At 46.2% G+C, this 21023-nt stretch overlaps 1 protein-coding gene across 1 annotated transcript in view; it reads right to left on the reverse strand.

Annotated features, from left to right (window-relative positions):
• Positions 1–1349: 1349 nt before the first annotated feature.
• NOP16 (NOP16 nucleolar protein) overlaps positions 1350–21023 on the reverse strand; it is an 81772-nt gene continuing 62098 nt past the window's right edge. Inside the window, exon 5 of the mRNA XM_085618280.1 lies at positions 1350–1884. Coding sequence (XP_085474406.1) covers positions 1741–1884 — 144 coding nt within the window. The 3' untranslated portion in view covers positions 1350–1740. The remainder of the gene's footprint in view (positions 1885–21023) is intronic.

A 21023-nucleotide genomic window follows, 5' to 3' on the forward strand; every position in this document is an offset into this window, starting at 1 on the left:
TTTTAAAATTGCTTGTCACCTGATCCTTCTGCCTCGTTTCATCATAAAATGAAAACCTCTTTCTCCTGGTGCCCTACTTACGCTGTTCGCAGTATTAGCAGTACGATTTTGCTCCCCGAAGTGCTGCCTGTGTTTATACTTGTTGTTACTGCTCTGATTGCTTAGCGGCCGGCCCCGGGGGGTTGTAGGCCCATACTTGTTCTTCCTGAACTGTCAATAAAGGTTTTCAAAAAAAAAAAAAAAACATTCCCGTGGAGAGTGGCCAAAGGACTTAATAGTTCAAAGCTAAGCACTAGAAATACAAGGAGCAGGGAGTAAAGAAAAAAAGGTACCAAAACCAGGGAGGCCTAAAACAAAATGTATGAAATCAAAGAAGGGTTCAGGAGTACAAAGTATTTGGCAAAAGGAAACTGAGCACAATAATATGGCAATGAAAAGGCCAACACAGCTGGAGATGAGGAGGTGCAGAGCACATTAAAAACAAACATCTGCATTCCCCCACCTGTCACATCAGTTTGATGATCATATAAAACCTAGGCCATGAATTTCCTGGCTTTCCCCAGTGAAGAAGAGTTGTGGGTCTTTTCCTATGACTTATTTTAGGATGAAGCCAGACAAAAGGGTTATTGTATTAATCCTATTTATTTTTTTAGCACATGTGCTATATTGTTCTCCTTTGGGCTGTATCCCAAGAAGCAAGTGGACCAAGCTCTGTGTTGCTGTAGCCATCCCTCGGTTCACTGAGCCTAATCTACTAATGCACATTTACTTAAGAGTTCAGCATGGTCGCATTTCTGATCTACAAATTAGCTTCAAGCACCTGAACAACTATTTCTCTATTGTGACTTGTGAGCAGGCAAACTTCCTCATAGGGCTTTGATCTTGGTGCCCAATTACAAGAAACCTACAGGGGAAGAGGCAGGTAGAGGAAAGTGTGACATAAGGCTGGTAAAGGAAGGGGCGGGGGATACAATGTGGTGGGCGTAGAATCCAGTCATGCTTTGCATTTGCCCACGGTACTATACTATGCCAAATCCGATATTTAAAAAATGGTCTTAAAAAGAATCTACACCAAAATCTTATTGCACTGCAGTTCAACCGTTTAGGCCTCTCCAAAAAATTAAGGACATAAAAAGCAGCACTCAACCCTGCAATAGAAAGCCTAAAGCTTATCTAAGAAAAAAAACTGCATTCTCCTTTAAAGGAGGGAAAGTAGTTTACAGAATTACCATAGGTTGCGTCAGAAGTTTACTTTGATACAGAATTTAGATATTTTGCTCACAGAGCAAGGTAGTATGTTAAACCTGTTCCGCACCAATACCCGGGACACTGGAGAAATCTGCAAACAATACCCATGTACAGTTTTTAATGTACTCAAAGAGAACAAAAGCAGAAATGTGCTACAGGTCTGCATAAAAAGACAATCTGACAAAGGCATCTCCTCTCCAGATCATTTTGATGGGAGTCACAACCTCCCCGTTCGAGAAAGCTGAAAGAAGACTAGAGGACTGAGGGTAGTTTGCAGTCATTAGATGTCAGAAGTGCAAAAGACAGCTCGCACTAGCACTTGGCTGCACTGAATGGGTTGCAAAATCAGATCTGTAGTTTATCGGGGAGCCATCTGCAGTGCTTCCAATTTCCCACCAGTATCCAGATGTGCCCAGCCAGGGTTCTCCCTCTAAGGGCTTGAGGGTTCCTGCTGACCTTGATGTCTTCTTGCCACCAAGTGTACCTCTACAGTCACTGCAAGTCCATTTTGTTCTCCTGCACAGAGGCAATCAGAGCATTGCATTCAATGGGGTGATAGCGTTGATACATATCAATCTTCCGCTTGATCTGCTTTGGAGTGTCCTGGTAATAGTTCTTCTCGTCCCTGGCCATCGCCTGCATGAAAAGAGGCAATGTTTAGATACTTCTTTCCTGTGTCTACAGCTTCATTAAACACTATGAACACAGTCACGTAGTTTGTTAATGCACATAGAACACCATAAAAAATGAAACAAAAATATCAGATTAGTTCTTTCAATTCCCTCAGTCAAGGTTGTAGAACATAATAGAAGAGTCCTACTGGAGGTCTAAAGCAGTCAAAGCCCCTGTGCGGGTGAAGGGCCACACAGAAGCAGCATGAGCAACGGACATATTCAGACAGTGGTGAGCCATTTTCACTAGCACCGAAGCCATAGTCAATACAAATTTCATCTAGCTATACAAGAACAAGCATTGGCCATGCCAATAGGTCTCTCCTGTGGGCGCGTGATTACTGGCTCTGGCAATAGGGTGGGTAACACGGGTAGAGATAGGTGATTGTGAATAAAAGTATGGGGGGAATGCAATGTGTGTTTTTTTTTTTTTTTAACTCCAGGGAGGTGAAAAAAACACGGACAGAAGGGAGAGATGGTGTTAGGAACGAGAAGAAACAGGGAGAGGGAAAAAGACCCAGGAGTGGGGCATGTGGGGGTAAGGTAAATGCTGACAGTGCCCTCTGTATTGGCCCTGCCCATTCTGGTACACCACGCTATAAACATCCATATTAAAACAAGCATTTGCAATGCAATAGGTCTCGCATTTACGTGAGTTTGAACTATTGCCATTGTATAACAATGCCTTTTATTTAGGTTTTGTTTTTTAAACATAAATAAAAGTGATTGTCATTTACAATGCCAATAGCTCAAACTCGCGTAAATGCGAGACCTATTGCATTGCAAATGCTTGTTTTTGTTTTGTTCAAGTACTTTGCACCAATGTACTTCATTATTTTGTAACTTTTAAACTGACTGCTATTGCATTAGCTAAATAAACATTATTACTGAATTCAAGGGGATCACAAAAGGTACTTTAAAGGAAGCACCAAAACTGAATAAAAAGGGACAATATATATATATATATATATATATATATATATATATATATGTAGTTATAGTTATATAGGAAATCGGCAACATTCTATTTGGAATAACGTTGGCGACGATTGACGAATCTTCGCGAAATTTTCCAAACTTTGGCCAGCTCCGGTCCGCTCCTATCCTGAAAATTTCACGGTGATTCGTCAAGCGGGGACCGAGAAAAAAGGGGGGTCCCAAAGCGCGTTTTCCCCATGCATTTTCCCATAGGACCTGTTCACGCAGCTACAGCCCGAACTGCTGAACGGAATTACACCAAATTTGGCAAAGAGGTAGTCCTCAGTTCAGACTCGTGCCTTTTGCTTAAATGGTGTAAATCCGTTCAGTAGTTCCTGAGAAAATTAGAGTTAAATAGATAGATAGATATATCTGGGAGGAGCCTAACCACACATCTCATCGTGAGATCTGATTGGCTGTCAGTACTTCATACAAGAAGTGTTGGCAGCCATCTTGGGACCAATATACATGATAACACCTCATTAAAAAGCATTGCAGTTAATAGAATGTTTCAAGACTTTAGTTACATTATAAATCATTTGTTGATGGTACCATACTCATTTTAGGAATTGTGGTGTGTTCTAAGGTGATTTTACCATGTGAAAAAGCCTTCTGCTGTGATATCATGAATCATGTTTGAGAGAAAACTATGTTCTCATGCTTTTCAACACAGAGGTTTGGAAGGTGATCTATAAGCTAAACTGACAGCATATTTTCTGTAAATTCACATTATCTTTCTCAGTCATGTGAGAATGAAGTCTGACATTCTCAGTAAAACATGTACATCCAACAAGGGCAGAGACTGTCAGTTGATTCCTTTGTGTTCTACTGCAGCTTCCCAGAGTGTTCTAAAGAACAACTAGAGCGCTAACAGTCCTACTTATGACAAACGTATTGCACACCTGAAGCCATCTTGATTGGAATAAAGTGGTAACTCTTAAAACATTTAATTTACAAAGGACCAAAATGAGGGGGTTCATTTTGCCATAGAAAGTATGATTAGTGCTGCAGAAAGAAAAATTAGGGCACATTTTGAGTGACTTCTCAAATCCTCTTCTATTTCATTAAAAAATTCTGACATGCAGACTGAAACATGCACTTTGAATAACAGCAGCAGACTTCCCTGGTGAGCAGTAGCTTTACTACAGTGATCTAATGAGCAACTAGTGTGCTAACATTCAGAATTTATGGCAAATGTGTGACATATCTGAATACCTTCTTGATGGATTCAAAGTAAAAAACTGAAAGCATTTCCTACTGAGGAGACTGCAGTAAATGAGGAAATTAGGAAACTTCATAACAAATAAATCTCCCAAGATGGCCACCAGAGACAAAAGAGCCCAAATGCAGCACAAATATCACCCAGATGTAGCCCACATGTAGCCCAATGACAGAAGTGTGCAAAACTATTTTTTGTGCATTTGCAGTTTTATATAGTGCAGACTTGGCAGGTATTGGAGTGCTTTACATGAGCATTGGTTACATCACACAAGATCAAATTCATTTTGGTTGTAGACATGGGGAGATTAAGTGATTTGACCGGAATCACAGAATGTTGAGCTGAAGCAGAAACTCCAACCTGGTTCCCCAGTTGCAAAGTCTGCAGCTCTGGAAGTAACACCACATCCTCTCCCCTAGGTGCAACATTTAATCAAGTGGTCAACTGGATAAAAAAACATATGATTACAAATAATTTAAAAGTTCTTTGTCGCTATTTGAAAACTCAGAAAATATGTCCTCATTTTAGTTTTTTAGAGCACTAACCATAATTTTGATGCAAATAAGACCCTCTCATATGGAATATGCTACTTACCAGTATGCATCTGTTCTTGGCATGTAGAGCTGCAGAGTTGTACACTTAGCATAGATCGCCATCTGGTGTTGGGCCCGGATGGTTGCAGTTTGTTTTTGTTCTTTGGACAGTCTTTGGAAGTCACGAGTTCGGTGACTCCTCCTTCGGTCCGTACTGCGCATGGGCTTCGGCTCCATCCTCCGATTGTTTTTCGCCAACAGGGAAATGATGGAGCGTAGTAATAACAGTGAGAAACCCATGTGTGTTGTATCTAAATAAGATGGACTGGAACGGATACAGGTAGCCGGGGAGGCGGGTGGGCGTGTACAACTCTGCAGCTCTACATGCCAAGAACAGATGCATACTGGTAAGTAGCATATTCCGTTCGAGGCATATGAGCTGCAGATTGTACACTTAGCATAGATTATATAGCAGTACCCATCCTTAGCGGCGACCACCGGTATCCGTTGCAGCGGTTTGAAATAGTGTCTTTAGTACAGCCTGGCCTACACTAGCTTGTTGCTTGGAATGCACGTCTACACAGTAATGTTTTGTGAAGGTGTGCGGTGTTGACCATGTGGCTGCTTTGCAGATGTCATCTAAGGGTATGTTCCCTAGCAAAGCCATAGAAGCCCCTAACTTTCTAGTAGAGTGGGCTTTAGGTGGAACAGATAATGTTCTTTTTGCCTTTTGATAGCAAATTTGTATGCACTTTACAATCCACCTAGCTATCCCTGATTTAGAGATGGGGTTGCCTTTATGCGGTGGAGAGAAGGAAACAAACAATTGTTTAGTTTTCCTGAAAGGTTGTGTTCTCTGTATGTAGTACAGTAAAGCCCTCTTAACATCAAGTGTATGTAGAGCCCTTTCCGCAACAAATTGAGGTTGCGAGAAAAAAACAGGTAATTCCACCGATTGATTGAGATGGAAGGGGGAAATGACCTTGGGCAGAAACTTTGGATTTGTACAAAGTATCACTTTGCTGTGATGTATTTGTAAGAAGGGTTCCTGTATAGTGAACGCTTGTATTTCACTAACCCTTCTAAGGGAAGTGATAGCTACGAGGAAAGCTGTTTTCCAGGTGAGGAACTGTAGCTCACATTTATGCATTGGTTCGAAGGGCGGACCCATTAGCCTTGTAAGAACTACATTTAGATTCCATACAGGGGAAGGTGGTGCCCTGGGAGGAATTACTCGTTTAAGGCCTTCCATAAAGGCTTTAATAGCGGGCACTCTGAACAGTGATAAATGCTGTCTGTTTTGTAGGTAAGCAGCAATCGCTGCTAGGTGTAGGCGTATGGATGAATATGCCAGGTTACACCTTTGAAGATGGAGTAGATAGCATATGATGTGCTGTATGGATGCATCTAAAGGGTTGATTGTATTGTTACGGCAGTAAACAACAAATCTCTTCCACTTTGCGGCATAGCATGCTCGAGTGGTAGGACGTCTGGCTTCCTTGATAATGTTCATGCAAACAGGGGGAAGGTTAAGGTACCCAAATTCTAAGATTTCAGGAGCCAGATCGCAAGGTTGAGCTGAGCTGGGTCCGGGTGCCTGATTTCTCCATGGTTCTGAGTTAGGAGGCATGGGGACAGGTGCAGTTTTTGATGTGGTACCACCGATAGCTGTAATAGTGTGGTGTACCACGGCTGCCTGGCCCATGTTGGGGCTACCAAAATGAGTGTGAGGGAGTGCTGTTGTAGCTTCCTGACCACTAATGGAATTAGCGGGAGAGGTGGAAAGGCGTATGCAAATTAGCCTGACCAGTTCATCCATATCGCATTGCCTTTGGACAACGGGCGTGGGTATCTGGCGGCGAAGCTTGGGCATTTTTTGTTTTTCGTGGGTGGCGAAGAGGTCTATCTGAGGATGCCCCCACTTGTGGAAGAATGGGCGAAGAACTTGTGGATGCAGTTCCCATTCGTGTAGTTGTTGCGTTGGTGTTTTGTACGCCTGGAACGTGCTGTGCCAGGAGAAAGATGTTTTGAGGAATTGCCCATCTCCATATGCTCTGGGCTAAGCGGGAGAGCTGGGGGGGGGGTCCCCCCCCCTGTTTTTGAATATAATACATTGCAGTCATATTGTCTGTGCGAATGAGGACTGCTTTGGCTGAAATCTGTTTTTGAAAGGATTTTAGGGCTAGAAAGATCGCCAAGAGCTCCAGATGGTTGATGTGGAGCGACTTTTGCTGTGGCGTCCATAGACCTTGCATTGTGAGGTGTAGGAGGTGCGCTCTCCAGCCGGAGAGCGATGCGTCCGCTGTTAGAATCACCTGAGGAACCGGGTCCAGGAACGGCCGCCCTTTGGAAAGGTTTGTGGTGTTCCACCATTGCAGAGAGTGATGGGTGCGGCCGTCCACCAACACCAGATCCGTCAGCTGTCCTTGGGCCTGGTTCCACTGTTGTGCTAGGCACTCTAGGAGTGGACGCATGTGGAGTCTTGCATGGGGCACTATGAAGATGCAAGATGCCATCATCCCTATGAGCTTCATAAACACTCTCGCTGGAAGAGAGTGCTGAGGAAGGAACGTTTGGTGCAAGGCTTGTATGCTTGCGATTCTGGCTGAGTTTGGATAGGCAATACCTTTGGAGGTGTCTATAGTGGCCCCGAGATATTGCTTTGTGTGAGATGGTACGAGGTGGGTCTTTTGGTAGTTCACCGTGAAGCCTAGCTGGTGGAGCAGTTGGATGGTGCTGTTTGTATGTTACACACATTGGTTGTAGGACGCGGCTTTTATCAGTCAGTCGTCTAAGTAAGGGAAGACGTGAATATGTTGACGTCTGAGGTGTGCTGCTACTACTGCTAGGCATTTGGTAAACACCCGTGGTGCGGTGGTGACCCCGAAGGGGAGAACTGTGAACTGGTAATGTTGACCGTCCACCACAAACCTGAGGTACTTCCTGTGAGAAGGGTGTATTGGAATGTGAAAGTATGCGTCTTTCAGATCCAAGGTAGTGAGAAAGTCTCCTTGACAGAGGAGCGGGAGGACTTGCTGTAGGGTGACCATGTGGAAATGGTCTGAATGTATGTATGCATTTAGAGGCCGGAGGTCCAAAATGGGCCTCAGGGTCCCGTCTTTCTTTGGTATCAGGAAATACAGAGAGTAGACCCCTAGATTTTGCTGATTGACGGGGACCTGCTCTATAGCGTGTTTTTGGAGGAGGGAGAGCACCTCCTGTTTGAGCAGTGTGGAATGTTCTTGAGACATTGGACGGTGCCTTGGTGGGATATTGGGTGGGGTAGATGTTAGCTCGAGACAGTACCCTGACCGAATAATTTGGGTCACCCATTTGTTCGATGTTATGGATTCCCAGGCGTGGATAAAGTGTTGTAGTCTGCCCCCGACCGGAGTGGGATGGTCTGGGGGGAGCGGAGGGAAGTCATTGTGCGGGCGGGGTGGCAGAACGGGTGGTGTTAGTTTTGCCCCTGCCCTTATTGTTGTTGCCCCTGTATCCACCCCTTTGGTAGCCCTTCGAGAAGGTATTTTGAGGAGGGGACTTGTAGGAGGTAGAGGCGCTATCGGTGGAGTAGCCTCTGCCTGTGCTACGAAAGGATGAACCCCGAAAGGAGCGTTTAGGGGTCTGTGATTGTAATGCACCCATAGACTTTGCTGTGTCCGTGTCCTTTTTCATTTTCTCTAATGCTTCGTCTACCTTTGGCCCAAAGAGATTTTGTTGGTCAAAGGGGTGATTTAGTATGGATGCCTGGACTTCTGGCTTGAACCCTGAGATCCTGAGCCAGGCATGACGACGAAGCAGGACACTAGTATTTATGGCTCTAGAAGCAGTGTCCGCTGCATCGAGGGCACATTTAATGGAGGTGTTAGTAATTAGCTTTCCCTCCTGTATCAGGTCATGAGCTTTACGTTTGTGTTTTTCCGGGAGGTGCTGCATAAGAGCCTCAAGCTCATCGTAGTGTGCTCTGTCATAACGCGCAAGCAGCGCTTGTGTATTCGCAATGCGCCAGATGTTCGCGGCTTGCGAGGCGGTGCGTTTACCAGACGCATCTAGGAGTTTCGATTCCTTATCTGGCGGTGGGGCCTCACCTGAGGACTGTGAGTTAGACCGCTTTCTAGCTGTGGACACAACTAGGGAATCTAAGGGAGCAGGGCCCTTAATGTATGTAGGGTCTGTGGGTGCCGCCTTGTACTTTTTTTCTATTCTAGGGTTTAAGACCCTGGCCCTGACAGGGTCTTTGAACACCTCTGCAGCATGCTTGGTGACACCCTTAAGCATGGGCAAGATGGCTGTGGACTTATCCTGAATATCAAATGTATCCAGTAAGAAGTCGTCTTCCACTGGTTCACTATGCAGTTCCACCCCATGGTAGTGTGCTGCTCTCTGCACTAAGTGGTGAAACCCTAGTGAGTCCTCTGGGGGGGATGGCCTGGATGGGTAGAGGTCATCTTGAGGCACATCCGATATGTCAGGGTTTTGGTAATCTTCCCATGGGTCTGGGGTCCCCGGTGGTGTGGGGTCCATTGGGGCGTCCGCCGGGTCATAATCTGGATCCCCGTTATCCAGATCTGGGGACGGGGTCGGGGAATGATGAGGCAAGGGTGGCGGAGACCTGGGAGGGAGAGGAGGTGGAAGAGGAGGAGGAGGAGGAGGAGGAGGAGGAGGAGGAGGAGGAGGAGGAGGAGGAGGTGGTGGGGAGGGCACTCTGAGAGGAGATGTGGCAGAGTCCTTCCGCTTGGGCGGTGGAGGAGGAGCTGGTGTGTCAAGACGTCTTTTCTTGATAGTTAAAGTTAATAGCCCAGTCTTTGGATCCTTTGATAAGGTCTTTTGATAAGATCTGGTGTAAAAAGGTCCGCTGGCGCCGATGTTTTCGGAGCCGAGGACTTGGGTTGTTTCTCTGCGCCATGCCTTTTTGGAACCTCCGTTTTTTTCGGCGTCGAGGTAGGCTTCGGCACCGGAGCGTCGGTGCCGAGGGATTTGTGCTTGTGTTTTGTCGGCACCGAAAGTCCAGGCTTCGGCACCGGTGGCTTCGGAGTCGAGCTGGGCATCACTTTCTTCGGTGCCGAACAGTGTTTATCGGCACCAGGCGTCGGCTGGCTCGAGCTGCCGTGAGACTTGTGAGGCTTCGACACCGGGCCCGAAGGTGGGGTGATAGAAGCTGCGTGTTTGGTTTTACCCAGGCCTGCAGGAGAGGGTGTAACCTGAGTCTCTTTGGTTTTGGGAGCGGGTAGAGTACTCACGACCCTCTGCGCCGGTGTGATGTCCTCCAGGTCGGAGTCGTCGGCCTCGGAAGCGCTGACGAAGTCTTCCTCCTGCTCGGTGAGTTGTTGCCCCGAAGCTCCGGTGTCGTCTCCGAAGATGTCCGGTGGAGCCGCGGTCGATGAGTGCGCCATGGTGCGTCGAGCTCTTCGATCCCGGATGGTCTTTTTTGATCGAAAAGACTTACAGGCGGGGCAGTCTCTAGCCTCGTGTTCTGGAGAGAGGCAAAGGTTACACACCTGATGGAGGTCGGTGTGGGGAAATTTAGACCCACATTTTGGGCACTTTTTGAACGGAGTCCTTTCCATCGGCCGGGACCGGAGTCGAGGAGGGCCCGAAGGCCGGTGCCGATGTGTGGAATGGAGAAAAGTGCCGCTTCGAGAGATGAAGATAGATGAAGAAACTCTAAGAACGAGGATTTTCCGTCGAGGCTGGAACCGTAGAAGTTCGAAGCCGGAGCACGAAGTATCACATCCGAGCCCGATGGCGGAAAAAAACAATCTGAGGATGGAGCCGAAGCCCATGCGCAGTACGGACCAAAGGAGGAGTCACCGAACTCGTGACTTCCAAAGACTGTCCAAAGAACAAAAACAAACTGCAAACATCCAGGCCCAACACCAGATGGCGATCTATGCTAAGTGTACAATCTGCAGCTCATATGCCTCGAACATTTAATTTCTAAAGAAAATGCTCTAGGTATAACAGTTTTGATTACATAAAGATGTCAGGCGTTCCACACTTTTGTAATAAATATAGAATGTTAGCAATCTAGTTGTTCATTGGGATACTGTTGAGAGGCAGAGGCCAGGGGCACGGACTCTGAAAATTGAAGTCAGGTAGGAGAGTGCAGATGCAACAATTTGACCACACTGGGCAGGCAGGAAGGGCAGTGGCAGTGCAACAGACTATGGAGGGCAGTGGAAAGGGGGGCAGGGGCAACAAACCAACAATACAGGACTGGCAAGAGAGGCTGTGGCAATATAATAGACCATTGTGGGCAGAAGGAAGAGGCAGTGGTAGTACAACCATACATGCCAACAGACCCGTTTCAGCCAGGAAACGTCCAATGTTTATAAGCTCAAATGGGCTTTATTTGATCTGTCTACAATCTCCTCTTTTTCATTGTAACTCAAAGGGGAAAATCAATACCCCAGTTTTTTTTCAAAATCTCCCTCTTACCAAGTTCAAAATGTTCACAAGTATGGTACATTGGATCATGGTAGGCAGGAGGAATTGGGGTAGGGACATGACTCGGATAACAGAGGACAGGAGGGACATGGAGAGGTGCACCAAACTGACCCTACAGGGCAGGCATCAGGGTTTGCAGCAGCACAATACACCACACAGGGCATGCGGGACGGGAGTGCAGCACAACAATCCATAGAAAGCAATAGGGAGGGGACAGGACCATGCACATGGACAACAGAGAACAGAGAGGAAAGTAGTAATGGTAGCTAGCTGACCATAATGGACAGACAGGAGAGAAAGCTGCAGCATAACAGAAAAGCCAGGAGGGAGGGAATAGGGGTCTGCACATGGAAACAGAGGGCTGGGGGCAAGGGGGCAGGGCAGGAGCAGCAAGATGACTATGGAGGTCAGGCAGGATGGGCACTAGAAACAAGACACACCATGGAGAGCAACAGTGAGACTATGTTGGCATACACACAGACCATGGAGGGAAGGTGGGAGGGGGTCAGGGGCAGCTAGCTGACCACACAGGGAAGGTGGGAGGGGCCGTGGCAGCACAGAAGACCATGCATGGCAAGCGGGAGGGTTAGTGGCAGCACAATGGCTATGATGGGCAAGAAGGAGGGTGCAGGGGCATGCACAAAGGACCATGGAGGATAGAAGGGAGGGTCAGGACCTGGGCACAGACAAGAGAGTTCAGGGGAAGGGGCCTCACAACAGACCGCGCGGGACAGGCAGGAGGAGCAGTTGCATGACAACAGACCAGGGAGGGCAGAAGGGTTTGGCCGTAAAATGGACCATGGGGGGACAGGAGGAAGGGGATAGGGGCATGGCATGTGGACAGGCAGGGTGGAGGTGGAGGTGGCAGGGACAGGTTACAGTCATCTGACAATGCTAGGCAGGTGGGAGGGGAGTGGCAGCTCAACAGAACACTCAGAGTAGATAGGAGTGGCAGGTCCATGGAACATGGTGGGCAAAAAGGATGGAGCAGGGGCATGCACAAAGACATCGGAGGGCAGGGGGAAGGAGAATAGGGGCAGCAAGCTAAGCACAGAGGCTAAGCAGGAGGTCAATGATGGGCCATAGAATTGGGCAATGGAGGGGAGGAGTAGTGGACTGGTACATCATGCTAAATGGAGGGCAGTGGCAGCACATCAGACCATGCATGGCAGGAGGGAGGAGGCTAGTCCATGGATTCAGACAACAGAGGATAGGGAGGAGGTGGATGGGGCAGAAAGCTAACTGTTCAGAGAAGGTGGGTATTAGGAACTTTATTGTTTTTAAAATGTGTCTGTGCGAACTACTTAAAATATGAACAAGTATGCAGCATAATCTCACTTTTATTCAGGAAGAAGAGGACGTTTGTGACTGACTCCAGGCTCACTTGGCAGAAACACCCCCTGACCCGCAAACCCCCATCGCAAAATGTAATGCCCGTGAAAAGGGTAGGTGGACGCAGTGTTATATAGAATTTAGTCCTGAGAGCACGATTGAAAATGAAAACTAGATATAGTGTATGGTATAAACTATGCACCAAAAAGTGTGATATAAGATGAACCGGGGCGTGAAATATAAAATGCAATACATTGTGCGCAGTGACAGAATCATTGGAGAGCGCGAGATAGCACAGGCACTAGCGCGTGCTATGCGATATGCGCCTTGGAGTGTAATGTGCACAGGGCAGTGTTATGTAACCTAACTAGTCTCTAAAGTTGTAATATAAAATATGTGCTGGGGAGTGTAACGTTGCATATGCACTGCGACAAAAATATGGATCCCAGATTGTAATATGTATGGCATAGCGCTGTGCGTTATAACATAGGCATCGAGGAAGGCACGTTAGATGGGGCAATATAACCCGTGCGAAGGCAAGTGTGGCATGACATACTCACGGGGTGGTGTTACAGTGCACATGGGCTAGAGAGTGTCATAGCATACGCACTAGCTGGTGGAATACAACACAGGTGTGTGGCACTCAGCGGGCACTGGTGGGTGTAACACAGCATTGGGCTCAGCCAGGAGCACGCTGTGACTCAAGTGAGGTTGGTCTCCTTTCCAGAGAGTAAAATAAAAAGTATTACACATCCGACGGTGGATGTGTGTTTTATTAACCGTGAGGGGGGTTTCTTGCATAGTTTGGTAGAATTTTTGTCGAATCCCCTTTGAATGGCTTGGTGTGCGTGTGTTATGTTATGTTATTTTCATTTATACAGCGCACAGCTACTCGGAAGTGTCCCGGCGCTATAGACCGCTGGGGAACCCGTCCTGGCTATCCCTGTGAGATGGTCCCTTTCTGGGTATCTCCAAGGTGAAACCAGGCATCCCTGGCGTCTGTGGGGGGCCGTTGTAGAGATGAGGCAAGCTTAATGCCCAGAGTTGCAGAGTGTGTTCCTGGTTAGAGTAGGTACCGAGGCGAGAGTTATCGAGTCCGTTTTGACCCTGGTCCACAACCCTGCCGCGTCGGGAATTGAACCCTGGTCCCTGGCCGATTCTCTGCTTACGGATCTGCCACCTCTAACCAGTGAGCCACACCTCTGTGTATTAAATATGCCCGTCAATAGCTACCCATGCTTGTATAAATAAACGACAAGGGTGTCTACTTGGAGACTACCCACCGGCGGGGGCGCCGGGATTAGGCACGGTAGGGCGTCAGACACGTCAGAGCTTCACTAGCGGTGTAAATACATTCCACGTGGATTCATTGTATGTATAGTCGCCTTTTAATGAATATCACGCAAATCGTCATGGTGATAGGTACATACGGTTTCTCCAGCATGTCCTAGGTGTTTCTATAAATATATTTTGAAAAAAAAAGTAAAAAACAAAGGCCGGGGATGGGGTCCGCGGGGCCATAAGTGGCCTGAGGAGGGGGACAACGCAGCCCCTCTCCTAAAAATTAAAAAGAAAAAAGAAAAAAAAAGCCCATGACCCAGGGGTTGGTGTCCCGGGGGTCGATTAAGGCCTTGGGAGGGCCAAATTTATTTTTTCAACAAAATTAATTAGGGTGCAGGCCCTGGGGGATGGGGTCCCCAGGGCCAATAAATTAGAAAAAGGGGGGCCACACAGCCCTCCTTCTTAAAAAAATAAAATAAATAAAAGACTGGCATCGCACCGGAGGCCACGCCCCCTCCTTGCAGCACTCTGCAAACGCGCCCCCTGGCCAGTTGCAAGTTGGGGAATTAATTCCCCTTCAATACTGAGGGTCCCTGAGGGCCAACTAGCCCAACAGGTATCTCCAGTATGCGCCAGGGAGCTGCGTTGCAGACAGGTGTTCTGAGGCCACGCCCCTTTTTACACCTCTATGCAACGCAGCTCTGTGGCGCTTACTGGAGGTACCTAGTGGGCTAGTTTGACCCTAGGGACCCTTAGGATTCAAGGGGACTTAATCTCCCAACTTAAAACGGCCACAGGGCGTGTTTACACAGTGGGGAAGGGAGGGGACGGGGCCTGAGGTGACGTGTGCAAACACGCTCTATGGTACGTTTTAAGTTGGGGAAATAATTCCCCTTCAATCCTGAGGGCCCCTGGGGGCCAACTAGCCCACCAGGTGCTTCCAGTAAGCGCCACTGAGCTGCGTTGCAGAGAGGTGGTCTAGGCCGTGCCCCTTTTTACATCTCTCTGCAACGCAGCTCTGTGGCGCTTACTGGAGGTACCTAGTGGTCTAGTTGGATCCTAGGGACCCTCAGGATTCAAGGGGACTTAATCTCCCAACTTAAAACGGCCACAGGGCGTGTTTACACAGTGGGGAAGGGAGGGGACGGGGCCGGAGGCGACGTGTGCAAACACGCCCTGTGGCACGTTTTAAGAGGCAGTTTTAATCCCCTGCCCTATTATATACTAGGGGCTTACAGAGGAGGTTATGCTAATCACAGGGGGACCCCAACGCATAGTGTTCCCTAGTGTATGTAGGTGTTTTCACTGTATTCGGAGTGTCTTAACATAGCACTGGCTCTAGGACTGGTTAGTCAGACTCAGTTACCACCAGTATCCGTCTGAAAAAGTTGAGGGTACAGGATGATTTTGCAACACGGCTTCTTTCTGCTCTTCTGTTTGTTCTTTCTGCACGTTATCCTTCTTCCTGCACTTTTCTTCGTCTTTGAGGACATCTGTTGCTTCTTTCTGCATTTCTTTTTTTTCCTTTCTGTGCGTTTTTTCTTCTTTCTTCACATGTCCTATCTCTGTAGGCATAGTTAGAAATTAGCATTTAAAAAAACCTTTGAAATTCACTGAAAAAACCATACGTTTCAGGGGCATTACAGTTAGCTGGACTTTTCACTCGTACAAAACCATCGAAATTCCCCCGTTATAGTTAGTTCAGCTAACTATAACTCCCGCGCCCGCAATGCACTGCTGATGAAGTCACATATTACATCACTCATGACATGGTCAGTGACATCACTCATGACATCTCAAATGACATCACTGATGACATCATCCTTGTGATAGAGTGGCAGACCTCCTCCCCCCCTAATATAACCTTGGATACACACATTCAATAATAGAAACTAAAATTTTCAAAACAATGGACATACCAATACCAGTTACAACAACCTATTCAGTAATTCTAAGATCCACATACACATCCACTCATTCACCAAGAGTCCTATACAGTCACTCATACATGTACTCACTCATCATATGTACTCATACACCTATACATCCTGTTACACAACGCCACTCATCCATAGAGTTACTCACACACAGTCACTCATGCTAATAAAGAATCAAATATCCATTTACTTGCATATACAGTTATACACACACCACCACACTTACTTCTACAGAAACTTACACATACTTAGTCTTTTAAACAATAACTTATAGAAACACATACTTATTCATGCAGGAACTCTTTCAATCTCTCACTCTCACATATACTCACTTATATACACCAATAGTCACATATACTAGTTTAAAACATATGTAGTTACTCATAAAGACACTATTGAGACAGTCATTCACTCACTAACACACCCATGCACACACTCATCCACCCATACAGTCCTGCATACATGCGGTCTTCAACACATACAAACAGTGAGTCAATCATTCATGCACCTATGCACTACGTAATACCCCCCACCGAACCATACAGACACTCATACTGATACTCAAAAAAACAACTAATAACCTATATAGACACTCATGTAGCTACTCACCAACCCATGCAGCCTCTTATACACAGTGAGAGACGGATACAGATATTTACATATTTAAACATTACTCACAAAGCCATGTATTCACTAAGATAAACTTAATCAGTCAGTTATACAATCAATTTTTCAAAAACAAATCATCCACTTAGACACTTATATACCCATTTATTCTTCCATCTACCTTGAGATATACATATATAAAACATGTAATTTTCAGAAACACACACATTCACTGGATGATGTAATCAGTGATGTCATTTGAGATGTCACTGACCATGTCATGAGTGATGTACTATGTGACGTCATCAGCAGTGCATTGCGGGCACGCGAGTTATAGTTAGCTGAACTAACTATAACGGGGGAATTTCAATGGTTTTGTACGAGTGAAAAGCCCAGCTAACTAGAATGTCCCTGAAACCTATGGTTTTTTCAGTGAATTTTTAAGGTTTTTTTAAAATGCTAATTCCTAACTATAACGTGCCTGAATCCTATGTTTTTTTTCAGCGAATAACTATATCTATCAGAATGCATTTCCCCACTGGGGTGGATACTTAAGACTGCGCAGCTGCGCTGATACTTTGCTGCTGTTTCCCGTTGCCGATGCCAGTGATCAAGGGATAGGAAATGCCCGAAACGCGTATGGATTTTAATTTAAAGGCAATGCTGATACTATGCTTGTAAAGGACTCTCCTGTATCCTTTGATGTCTACCAATAAAACGGAGAGCATGCACGGCATGTGAGGCACCTCATTTGGGAGAAGTGCACTTTTAGATTTGTGGCGGTCGGCTCTGACCGCGAGGCACCCTGCTGCTTAATGGCGGATCCGCAGCGCGAGGTAAAAGAGGCACTGAGAGAACGACGTGCCCGGTCGGAAAGACACAGAGTTAAGGATTACAGTTGTGTCCATGAAAGCAACCCACTGTGGAATATGATAAGCAGCACTAGGCGAGAAGGCGGCATCCACTAAGGACATTATACTTAGTAGAACTATATCTACCAGAATGCATTTCCCCACTGGGGTGGATACTTAAGACTGCGCAGCTGCGCTGATACTTTGCTGCTGTTTACCGTTGCTGATGCCAGTGGTCAAGGGATAGGAAATGCCCGAAACGCGTATGGATTTTAATTTAAAGGCAATGCTGATACTATGCTTGTAAGGACTCTCCTGTATCCTTTGATGTCTACCAATAAAACGGAGAGCTTGCACGTCGTGTGAGGCGCCTCATTTGGAAGCAGTTTACTTTTGGCCTTAGAGTTGAGAATAAAGATTTTTCTTTGACGGAATCTCCCACGATGTCGGCGCCTCTTCAATCATCGTTTGAACTGGATTGCAAAATATATATCTATATAGCTCTCTCTCTCTCTGGAGAGGCAAATCTGCCGACAAGAAAAGGATCCTGGGATGTCCTTGTCTAGGTTTCTTTCTCAGGCTGCACACAGTATTAATTATTGTGGATAAGTGAAAATTCAAATGTTGTTCATACTCCATAAGTGCAGAAACAATCTGCACACATTTGAAATTTCAAAACACTGCTGAATGTATCCTTATGCACATACAGAATGAAAAATAAAGATAGCACAAATGTTATGTATCCTCATACACAGTTGTGCACTTAGAAAGTTTTAAATTTGGTTAACAAATGCTTTTCTCTTAGCCCCGCCCCTAGCTTCGCCCCAAACTCCACTCTAAACTCCACCCTTAGTCACTACGGTGAGGGCTCTTGGGATGCACACGTTGTCGAGGGATGCTTGCACTGGTCATTGCTTCTCCGCCGCCTCTGACCCGCTTCTGAAGGGGCTGGCATCACCCGATGCCTGGATGCCGAGGCTGCCAGCGCGCCACGTGCATATAACAAAAGTCTGACACGTAGGCGTGCTATAAATGCACAGCGGTGCTGGGAAATCGCAGCCGGGGCCTTCAGAAATTAAAACTGCGTGAGCAATGGGAAGAAAGAGAGCAGCATTACCAATTATGCCTTGAGTTATAAGGCGTGCGGGAGCCACGGCACCTGAGGGGAGACACACAGGAGCCCCCCCCAACTACTCTCCGCCCAGGCATGAAAACATACAAAGTGTTCTGTTCCACTCAATTGGCCGCTCCTACCTGCCTGCTCCCACACTGGGGCAGTGGGGAGGCGGGGTGCGTTACAGGAACTCTATTAACAATGCTGAATAGCGTGACAGTGTGTTTGTGTGTGTGTGTGTGTGTGTGTGTGTGTGTGTGTGTGTGTGTGTATGCTTGTGTACATAGCAACTGAAAAACAGAGGCTTCACGCTCACACACACACATTCAGAGCAACTACTATCGACAAAAAAAACCAAAAAAAAAAAACCACAAAGCACAACTACAAGAAATGACACAGGGAGAAGAAAATCCAAGCAGAACGAGATGCGGGAGCTGCTGGTGTGCGCGCGCGGTTGCCAGCATCAGCATATGTTTCCAATTATCGCACCAGTGTCTGGGCACGATAATTGGATACATATGCTGCTGCTGCGCGTAACAGACACCAATAGGCCATGGACAGAGCAATGTGCCCGCCTTTGGCCAATTGCGTGCTGTCTTTGTAAAAAAAGACGCACACAAAGGCCAATAGCATGGCCCAAAAGGAAAAGCACACGCTCGAGCGTGTGCGATTCCTAAACCCCCTGCAAGAGGTCTCTCGCTGCACGAGACCTAAAAATAAGTATATGGGAACATACAGAGAAGAAGTGTTCTCGTGGACACTGGTTCTTGTGCCAAGTTTCCAGACGCTCCTGGTTAGAAGCAAAGGGCAGGTGTTAAAAAAATATTTTCCCAGGTCTCAGGCGATGGGAGCCAAAATATTTAATATCAAATTGTACTCTTTTCAATGCAACATAAGAAACTTCTCAATGTGTTTAGCTGTACATCTTTGGACAGAAAAGGTCCTACATTTGCCTTTAAAAAGTAATTTGTTATGAACAAATATTTTATGATGTAAAATTATTTATACTCATCCCATTTACTAAAAAACTGCGTAAATGGCATGCAATGCCCATGACTGACCAAATGCTTGACAAGCTTTCGAAGCACACATGTATACTACTGAGCTGCCAGGCAATACTGAACCATTTCAATGCTTTTGCACTGAATCAAGCAGAGAAACACTCACAGAAACTTAACTTTGCCTGTCTCAGCACTGTATCACACAACTACAGCAAACGGTATCAATTTATTTTCATAGATTGAATAATTGAAAGAGTTACCAGAAGGTACACATGATCAGTGGAAATGTTCTAGCCCTTTTCTTGTGCAATCCTCAGATAGAGTACTGAGGGTTAGTGAGATCTCCATCAGTCCTTCTCCAAATACAGAAGTGGAGAACGACAGACAGAAGGAAGGTGGTGAAGGAGGAGAAAGAGCGCACAAGAGAAATGGAAAGAGATGGGGCACAAGGAAGAGGGAAGGGGGATGATTAGCGGGAGAAAGAAAGGCGCATATTATAAAATAGTGAAACTAACAAGAGACTAGCTTTTAACAGAGCTCCAGAATATTCACGCGGATGCACCACACACTGCAGTTCTGAGCAGCCAGGAACATATGATGGGGTGGCCAGCAAAATAGGAAGGGCTCAATATATACGTCATGGGCTGCCTTCAGACCAAAACAAATGCAGCTAGATGTCGTAAACCGGTCTATTGTATACATGATGGATGGCGCTCGGCAGTCCAAAGCACCAAAGATGCTGCTTCCCTGTCACTCTGCCTGAACGCAGCGTAAGTCTCAGCGGTAGAGCCCCAAAAAGAATAAGGATACATTTTTTTTTTTTTAAAGATTTACAGGGCCGTAGGAGCTCGGAAACACGAGCACTTACTACGAAAATGGTTAAAGAATTGTCGGGGGAGGAGAGGTTTAGCGTGGCAAACAGGGACGGACGGAAGTGGTGGTGGAGGGACGGCATGGGGAAATTTAAGATGTAATAAAATGCATGCAGCGACGAGCGCGAGGTGGTGGTGTGGGGAACGACACAGGGAGATGAAGTGATTTACAAATATAATTAAAAATAAGTAACTCTGCAGGTACGCAGGGGAGTAGGGGGAACACCAAGCTTGGAGGAGACAACATAGCCTCTGGCTCAAAAACGCGCTTGGAACAACAAGGAACAAGCATTGGCATAGCCAATAGGTCTCGCCTTTGGGACCTAGTAAGTAAAAAAAAAAAAAAATATGAAGTCTGAGACTTCACTCTCACTGTATCCTAAATACGAAGTAAATGTAAACGTGAAGTCTTATACTTCCGTTTTTTTTTCTTTTTTACTTACAAGGTCCCAATGGCGAGACCTATTGGCTATGCTAATGCTTGTTAAAATTTTGCAGCAAATTAGTGGATCCCCTGTAAATTAGCATTATAAATTTAATGTCCTTCTGGCACCCCACCACCAGGCCTAGAGGGTCAGGCTATCACTACCATGCCCCTTATCTCAGCACTGAGTGCTAAGTCCTAAGAAGTCTTCCACCACTTCCTGGTTTATGTGGTGGCAGCTAATTAGATCTCAGGAGCAGATCTGTTGCTTTCATGGATCCTTCACAGAGTGATCTATACATTTTTCGTAACCATAATTTCGCTAAAACTACTGAAAGGATTTACACCAATACTCTAAAAGCATTCATTCTGGACCAAGAAGTAGCTTTTGTTCAAATGTGGTGTAAATCCATTCAGCAGTTTGGGCTGTAGCTGTGTCTAAAGGTTCTATGGAAAAATGTATGTGGAAAACACATTTTGGGACCCCTTTTTTTCCTCTGCCCCTGCAT

The sequence above is a fragment of the Triturus cristatus genome, chromosome 7 (assembly GCF_964204655.1).
Source record: "Triturus cristatus chromosome 7, aTriCri1.1, whole genome shotgun sequence".
Classification (NCBI taxonomy): domain Eukaryota; kingdom Metazoa; phylum Chordata; class Amphibia; order Caudata; family Salamandridae; genus Triturus; species Triturus cristatus.